The 9549-nt window shown below is 36.2% G+C and overlaps 1 protein-coding gene across 1 annotated transcript; it reads right to left on the bottom strand.

Annotated features, from left to right (window-relative positions):
- Nucleotides 1–220: 220 nt before the first annotated feature.
- Nucleotides 221–9110, bottom strand: NEK5 (NIMA-related kinase 5; the record flags this gene model as incomplete). The annotated part of the gene is made up of 9 exons (XM_010181065.1): nt 8982–9110; nt 6430–6526; nt 5370–5467; nt 4367–4450; nt 4190–4260; nt 3282–3368; nt 2118–2172; nt 390–590; nt 221–293 (listed from the first exon to the last, which is right to left on the bottom strand). Coding segments are annotated over exons 1-9 (883 nt in total), but the record flags the coding sequence as incomplete, so codon positions are not given.
- Between the last annotated feature and the right edge of the window lie 439 nt (nt 9111–9549).

Here is a 9549-nt window from a genome sequence, read left to right as displayed (position 1 = left end):
CGGGGTTATTGCGACTGAAGTGCAGGACCCGAAGTGCAGTCTTTCATAGGATTAAGTAGTTTCTAAGTGAGTTTTAAATCTTTTCTGAGTAATGACTGTGAAAGTATCATGTCTGGGAGATAAAATGTGAGAAAATTCTGAGTATATGACCATTGACATTTTAAAAAATGTGACTAACATATATTAGTGTAGAACTAATGTTAAGTAATATTATTATTACCTTCTATCAGCTTGGCTCCAGGCTGTGATGCTGAAGGCCTTTTTCTATGTATTACAGTGTGACTGAGTTCTTCCTGTGTTATCTGTAAGGAAAAAGGTATCTGATAGAACTGTTTATACTACCTTGATATATATTTTTCTCTCAGCAAGCAGCAGTGCAAGGCACTTACCTCAGGTGGCAAATACCTGAGAATGACCTTCTGCAAGAAGGGCTTCCTTAGAATAGAGTTGATAGATGGTCGATCTCTTGGAGATATTTTAAACAACTGAGAAATTAATATCCTCAAGTCATATGAATAGTTGGGAGACACTGGGTGAAAATGTCCTCTACAGATCTTCAGTACCAGCTGGTGCAAACTATTGCCTTCAAACTTAATCAATGAAAACGGTAAAAAGAGGACAGTAAGTACTGCTGGTTAGAAATGATGGACCAGACACCCCAACTTGAAAAAAAAAGGTACTTGCTGACAGAAACCCTGTGCTATGCAATCTCTTCACATATCCTTTCTTGCTATCCATAGCTTGCAGTGGAAAATTAATAAAAGCAATCTCTGATTGTATTTCTTGATTACATTCTACTTGTCTCAGTTGCATGAGTCAACAGGTCCGATAGCTTTTGTACCTGGAAGGGCTTTATTCATACTCTGCTGTCATGCAGTAGCAATTTTTCCAGAATTAATCATGATTTATTTTGACAAAAGCTATTCAACAGAGACCTGCTTTCATACTATCTTCATAGTGTTCACCTTCAAAACCTCACTCCACACAACTTAGCCTCTGCGTTCTGCGTTCTCTCAGGAATGAAAGTATAATCTGATTTTTAACAACTGATGCCACTCAGACAACTCAGTCCTCTCAGTTCAGCAGATGTCTTTACAGATCAGCATTAATAAAATTTTTTAGGGCCTCAGAGAGGCAAAACTAATTTTGAAAGCAACTTCTTCCTAAAATTACCATTTTATTTACTTGGCTATTTTGAAGGTGGCGTAAACAAAATCTGCCTTAACATCACTTCCATTTCCTGTCTACATCAGCATATAGCCCCTGTCTTCAAATTAAAAAATGGGCAGCAATAAAGTATACAATAAACCAGCTAATATTAATAACAAGTAGCATTAATGTTTTCTCACTTTGTGAAATCTGGACTTTTCCTTAGCAGTATCCCCTTGCTCTCAGCTCAGCACAATTGCCTTCCCTACCAGTGCTGCTCTGCCTTCTCCAGCATCCAAGCCCAGCAAAAGGTCAAATTCTGCTGGGACCAGGAAGCTGATCGTTTTCCTGTTGTCAGGATTAGTTTCTCCTGTATTCCCTTCTCCACATAATACTCACAGGCTGAGTATTATCTGAGGCTCAGATCAGCCTGAGGACCATACAGCTTCCTGAAGATGCTGTCTCAGTTATTTTCAGACATGAATATGCTTCCAAACAAGATGAAAACTTTAAGAAAATGCTTCTGGAGACTCAAACTGCTTTCTGGGGGAATGTGGGTTTCAAGCTCTTTAGTAAGTATAGATTGGTATATTCAAATAGAAATGAGCACATTTATATGCTTAAAGCCTGATCTTGAAGTGTGGCTTTAATTCCTTCCATTGTTCATCTGTCTTTTGAAAAAGTTTAGTACTTATTAAGGAGTGAGTGTGTGTCTGATACATGTGTGCATATATATATATATATATATATACACATACACATAAAGTTGTAGAAATACAACATAATACTTTGTATGTACAAAACAGACACGATACAAAAAAATTAACACTGGCAGTCATTCTTTAATATCAATAAACAAACTGAAATTAATTGAGCAGAAGTCTATGAATACTATCATTACTACAGTTTTTCCAGGCTGGCCATTATTTTGTAATAATATGATATTGATCTTATACTATGGTACTTACAGGATGCTTTAGTGCACATAGCTCATAAAGCACACAGCCAAGAGACCAAATATCTCTGTGAATAAACAGTAATATAATAATAATACATAAAGACTATAGTATTTTCATACATGTAATCAGTACCTCTTCTCAGCTCGTAAGTTTATTGACATTATTCCATCACAGTCTAATACTGGTGCAATTTTAAATTTTTCTTAAGATGCACTGACAATAACCTGAAATTTCTTTTCAGTTGTGATACCATTGTTCTATGATACCTAACTAGGTACTATCATTATAGTTGGAAAAGGCACATAACATACAGAATGCCAGCTTCATACTCCTAGGAGGATACAGGGCAAAGCTGTCTCTGGCTGACTTGGTAGTTAAGGAGACAGCAAGGGAGTAAACTTGTGTGAATAGCACCTTAGAGCTGAGATGCTAGTCTGGGCTTTAAGATATTTAGTGTTGGTCATATCCCCCATAGAGAGAAGGAGGCCTATAGCCCACTCAGCTCCTGAAATTTCAGTGCTTCTTATTAGGTATTTTATGCTAAGCCTGAGCAAACCTTTACAATTCTCAGATCTATTTGTCTTTCCTGAGGTGGCTACTGTGAAGTTCCAGAATTGCCAACCTAGCAGCTTTCATTTTAGTGTATTTTTATAAATCACAAATGAGTGTACCAAATATTCACAGACTTGGAACTGAAAAGATCCATACTTGCACTGGTTATTGCATGTTGGAAACAGAGAGAAAAATATAGTATTTAATGGAGAACCAGATAAAGCAAAGGAAAAAAAATCTATTTTACATGTCATGCCACTACTAACAAGGAGTATTAAAAGAGAATGAGATTATATTTTAAGTTCAAAGTACAAGTACTTTTACAAAAACAAAAAATATAATTATTGTAAGCCTGTAGATGAATCACAACGAACTGCTGATTGCTATACCCTGGACCCTGTGAGACAAAATACAACTAAGAGTGTTGTATAGTATAACACAGTTGTATATGATTGATGCACCTAATTACTATACACAATAATACAATACTTCACAAGGGTGACACATGTGAAATCCCTGGTGCCCTGCAGAAGTGCTGATTTAAACCAGGATATTACTCACATAAGTTCTCTCTGCCTGCATGCCCTCACGCACAAGCATATGAAGGAAAGACAGACTTACGTTTTATTGTTATACGGTCGATTTTCACAGATCTCAGGAGACAGATAATAGGGAGTCCCCACGCAGGTATGGGCAAACTCCATAGTGCTAATGAAACACAATGAACAAAAAGGCTTACACACTGAAAAATTTATGAGCAATTAAACCAGAGGCTTCTCTGCCCTAGGTGAAAAGCCTGTGGGCAACCTTATTTCTGCTCTCCAAATAGTTGAGTAATATCTTAATAATACAATCAAGTGGCTCAAAAAGATATCAAATTCAAGCATTGCCCTCTTGTTAGTATGCCCCCTGGCACATTCTGGTCATGCCAAAAAGCCCTACACAATGCCTGGCCACTATGCAGGACAGGCCAACCTTGACCTCAAAGTCAGCAAGATAAGGCCACTCTCATTAGGAAAACAGATTTTAGCTGTATAGATGAAAGCCATGCGATGCCATTTACTGTCAGGACCAGATAGTGGGTTCTGGACCTTTTTAAAAAAATAATATAGGCACAGTCTTGGAGGGCATATGAAGAAAAGAAACACTTTGTGCAAACTCTTATACTCTTTCCTAAGTTTTTAATGCTCTTTACTTTATTTTTATGAGGCACCAGAAATTATTAAGAGTGGCTGCAAGAGCAGGAGCTTTTATGTCAGTTCCACAGAGAACAGGGAAAGAACAACGCTTGCCCACTCTATGTCCTATAGATGACAGAAGTCCAGTTACTAGGCTAGGTACATCTGTAGTTTCATGCAGGATGGCATGTTTTAGGATGACAGAGAAAAATGTAGTGTCAGACCCTTTGCACCCCAGACCTCTTGAATAAGCATAATCCACAAACAATTTGCACACTCAAGCTGCATTCTGAACATTCAGAAACAGACCTATTTGGTGTAGGTCACAGACTCATTAAAAAAGGTGCTTACCTGTTCAACTGTCTCGCTATGCCAAAGTCCCCAAGCTTTGCTACCTTTTCATTATTGCTAAGAAAAATGTTCTGCAAACAAAAACAAAACTTGTATGCAAAAATGAAACATGGCAAAGCTTTTTAAGCATATTTTTACAGTACAAAATCATCCCCTCTCCAGTACCAGTTTTACTACCTGTGCTTTTACATCTCTGTGTAAAATCTTCTTGTCGTGAATGTGTTTCAAGCCCAAAGAGATCTGCACAAACCAACTCAGAATCTGCAGTAAAAGATAAAAGGAATGGATATATAAATTTTTATAGCTCTAATGTCCAATAGGGCATCTTACTGAATTACATAAAATAAAAACAGCATGTAAAACATTATACTGCATATGCAGTACAAAATAGTAAGAAATTATTTTTAAAATTAATGCCATAGACTTTTCCTTTTCCTTTTTTAGTGCTACCACAAACCTATATGGAAAGATACCTGCTTCACTTTCCTTATCCCCATGCAGTTTTAACTGACTGTGATAGGACAAACACTTGAACAAGGACTGAAGAACCACATCAAAGGACAATAAGAATACTAGACCTTAATTTAGAAATGAGTGAGTTCAAATAACAACTAAGAGAATTTGGAAGTGTCTTCTTAATCCTCACTGGTGGGAGTCAAACCACTCAGATATAGTATTTGTAGTCTTACTGAATATGGTCCAGAATAAAACAGAACAAGAGGATGAAGGATGGAAATGTGAAAGAAGGGAGCTATGCAGAAACTTGCATAGTAGGTAAGCACACAGGTTTATCCTTTACCCTTGACCAAATACAGCTCTTAAACATATATTTAACTTCAAATACACATGTTTTATTGAATAAGGACAGTTGCACTTAATTCAGAAACAAAAGTATGATGTGTCTATATGCTTCTCTACTTAGGAAAACTGATACTCATGAAAGATTTTGATTCAAGTAATAATATTCTATTTTGTAATGCTTCACATTAAACAAATTATTTCCTGCATAGGGCTGATGCCACAAATGTGACTTTCATAGGCATACATTTGAAAATATAAACATATTATAATGACATTACGTTGAACTGGGCAATTTGCTTTCCTTTCTTGACTGTACTGAATAATTCAAATAATGTGTTTTACATAATACGTCCTTTCCTCTAAAGATAACTTCTTTCACCTGGTCCTCGTCAAACAGCACTCCGTGCTGCATATTTATCCGCTTCATTAAATCCCCACCATCGCAGTATTCCATCACAATATATAGCTTGTTCTTTTCTGAAAGAAAAGTATAATTATTCCTTTATTACTCATTAATACAACAAAAAATTATTTTGATTTTATGTAGTCCTTCTTTTAAAAGGGAGTAGTTAATCCTCTACCTACTCCTCCATTTCAAAGAGCAACTGAGAAAAAAATGGTTCCTCCAGGTGAAACCTGATGCAAAACTATGATGTGAAAATATATTTAAATGTAGGTTTACCAAAATATTAAATACATGAGAAAACCCTCAAGAGATCACACTGGTAGAAAGACAGATGCTCTTACAGGCAACACTTAGCGGATTGCTTCATAGCTGGGACTGTTCCCCAGTAATAACTAAGCATACAGTTAGGCTTAGGGGAAAGGTTAAAAGTAGACAGTGTCCAAACAGTAGAAATAAACACCATGGGCTACATCCTAGAGAAACTCACCCTATTCTTACCTCTTTTGATTCCAGAAGACTACCAGATTTATGTGTACCTTAAAACATTTACAGTCCTGAATACAGGGAATTATTTTTATAATAATTTTATGGAGAACAGACTGCCTTCTTCCTCTTTCGGTTCTGAAGAATTCTGTATCCTTGAGAGATACCTCAAAATATGGTTCGAGACAAAAGGCCAACAGGACCTATTTCTTGCTATACTCAAAAGCTTTCTTCTTCTATTGAAACTCCTAGAAAAGTCTCATTAAACTCTGGACTCCTACTGAAAGTCAAGACTAAAGTTCAACTTAATGCAGACAGCCCAAGACCTAGCACTTACGCCACAACACCTTAGGTCCCAAATACACACACATAAGGAGGGCAAGTGATGACTGAATTTGATACCTCATGTTGATTTTCAGGAGTTGGTATCTGTCCCCACTGGTAAATAAGGGGTTGGGGACAGGCTTAAGGTTGGGCAGTATTAACAAGCTGGGTTTTGCTGCCTTCCACGCCTATAATCACAAATAAAACAAAAGTGTTAAAAGTAAACCTTGCAAAGAAGCATAGAAGGTTACGATATTTGCATGCTTCATCTTGGCCAGAAGAATGACTTCTTTCTGAGAATCTTCTTTTTCTTTCGCAGGCATCTACAGAAAATTAAGAAACTATATGCTAGCAATGATAAATATAACTCTCTTCAAAAACAGTGACATTGTTATCAAACCATTCCTGCAAATACAAAAAGACTGCGTACCAAGGTGTCCTGGTTCAGTGGGACAGAATTTTAGTGTCAGTTTTCTGTTGAAGAAAACTGCAATTTTGTAAGGACTACAACACTCCATTTCATGGGAGCAAAGTGATAAAACTGTTACAGGCTTCAGCTAATACTGGTGTGCAGGTTGTCATAGTGCTCAAGGTCTTCAGTCGTCTTGAGATAAACAGATGCAGAGGCTGGGGGCAGTGGAAACTTAGGGGGTCAACTCCAAGGTGACCCTAGGCTGACCAACTAATACTATTTGTATCATAAACATCACAGTCACTATAAATTGGGGAATTTCCTGGAGACGGCCCTTCTCTGCCTCTTCCTCCTGCTCCTTTTTCCTCCCTCTTCCATGGCTGACATCTCAAGAGGGACTTATTTACCATCCTAACCCTGAAGCCTACTCCTCCACAATATTGGTTGAGTATAACTCTGTGTATAACTGTTATTAACATTAGTTGTTTATTATTAATATTATTTAATATATTTCTATTTCAACCCACAAATGTCCTTTCCTTTTCTCACCCCCCCTCTCTGGGTTGGGGGGAGGCATCAGGGTGATAGAGCAACTGTATAAACGACGACACAAGGTGATGCAGAAATATTATAAAATGAGATATATATAACATAAAATACCAATTTTATGGTATGCTTGGAAATACATTGGAACATTACCAAAGTAAAACCAAATTATGACATTTTACAAACAAGCAAATGTATACCTTTTAACTTTTTACACAAATGCTATTGCTAAGCTAGCTGAAGAGTAGAGTCATACTCTAAAGTTAAACTTCCCATAAGTAGCTGAAGAATAAAATTCTAGATTACTCTGTATTCTTAATATGGTTGACCTCAGAAGAATAAAGTAAAAAGAAAAAAAGTCCTTCAGTGCTACTGGTGCTATGGGTTATTGCAATATTTCCGGCAAACTCTTTGCCCTGTTACATTAAATGGAAAACTTCTATTTGGTTCATTGTGATCACACTTTCAACAACATTACTTTGGAAAAATTCATGGCTCCGAGTATCCATCCATCAAAATGTCTTCTTGTATTTATAAAAAGTTTCTTACCCTCATTCTTAAGAAATAATTTTGAAATTTAATCCTCAAAGATTCAAACATTAGAATCATAGAATCAATAAGTTAGAAAAGGCCTCTAAGATCATGAAGTCCAACTGTCAAAAAATAAAGTGAATGAAACACTCTACCATATAAAAACCAAATCTTATGACTTTGAAGTAGTAATTTTCTGTATCCAGCTCCTGGTTTTTGAACAAGTGGGATCCACAGTAATATTTTATAAGCCTCCATTTTTCTATTTTGCGTACATCAAAATCTAAGATTAGAAATGCATGGTTTTTATTGGTCATGAGCACAGAGAGAGACTAATTATTTTTTATTTAGCTGTCATTACTAGCATATAATTTTTTCTGGGTTGAATTTGGAAGTCATACAGCTCTTTCTAGAACTGATACATATATTCACTCTTCTATTATAATTCTCCAGTATATTAGAAATTCACACGTCACCCAGAATAGCAAACAATCTGTCAAAAGCATGTAGGTACTCATAGAAATTGACTGTTGAACTCCGCATATTGAAGTCACAGGGACTTAAATCGCCTGTCTTTCTGGAACAAGATATAGGAGTGGTGTTGCTCTGATACCTGAGCTGGTGACCCCAATCTGCCTCTGCAGTCAACGGAAGGGAAGAGAGTGGCTTTATGGCCCAATTCAGCTCAGTCTAAAACAGAATTCTAAAACATGCATGATCAACAGCATCCTAAAAATACACATTTCCCTTGTTCTCCTAGAAAGGGCGCCTAGCCAAGCAGCTCAGATGCTGACAGCTACAGAATGGACATTTAAAATGAGATGAGATGAATCAAACTGCCAAAAACATAATTGGGAACTGGAAAGACTCTGTTGTGAATTACTCAAGCCTGAAAACATGGATGTGCTAAAAAAAAGGAAATTAAAAAGTTTAGAGAAATGTATTGCAAAACTGTGATTTGTTATTTCAGTGGCAATAGTTTCATTGTAGTTGAATCATCTATTATAAAATTGTCATTAGGTAGTGTCACACATTGTAAGTAGAGAGGTTTTGAAAAGAACAAAAACGCAGTAAAAGGCCAACACTGTTAATACCAAAATATCTATTTCATCTATGCTTGTAAAATCACTAAATTAGCAGAAAGTACAGTCTCTGGAAAGGTTAACACTATATAATCAAGACAGAACTACAAAGGAGATAAAACATAACCCAAGTTCATACCCGAGCTAAATGCAATTGGCACGATCAGGTAAATAACTACAGTTATCATTCAGGTTTTGTTGTTTTACCTCAGTTAAATTGATCTCTTTGATAACACACTGCTCATTATCTGCTTTTCCTTTTGCCAAGAATATTTTGCCAAAAGATCCTTCTCCAATTTTTTTAATTATTTCATATTTATCCATGATGTCTTTGTCTTAAAGATGGGTCTAAAATGAAAAAGTCCGCAGATTAGTATTGCATGTAGTCAATGCTGTAACATCTAAGCTTGTACTAATGAAATAGACATTACTTTTTAAGACTGTAATTTTTATCGCATTTTTATGTTTTATCATACTTTTATTATTGCTGGCGATTCTTCTTTAAAATGTCATCTCCTGAAAGTCTGCAAATTATTGCAGATCTGAACCTCAACAAGCAGCAAGTTTATGAGTGTCTCATAAAGAAAAGCTTGAAGCTTAGTACTAGTACAGCCTAAAGTTAAAACCCAAGAAGGCAGTGGAAAGTACTATGTAGGATTGTGATGCGATTTTGGAAAGTCTGACTCATCATTTATTCGAGTTAACAATACCACTGACTTATTCTTTTAATGGAAAGAAACTGATCATGTATTTCATATCGATTTATTTAATACTT

The sequence above is a fragment of the Mesitornis unicolor genome, unplaced genomic scaffold (assembly GCF_000695765.1).
Source record: "Mesitornis unicolor isolate BGI_N332 unplaced genomic scaffold, ASM69576v1 scaffold30783, whole genome shotgun sequence".
NCBI classification, from domain to species: domain Eukaryota; kingdom Metazoa; phylum Chordata; class Aves; order Mesitornithiformes; family Mesitornithidae; genus Mesitornis; species Mesitornis unicolor.
This window is presented reverse-complemented; position numbering and strand designations above follow the sequence as displayed.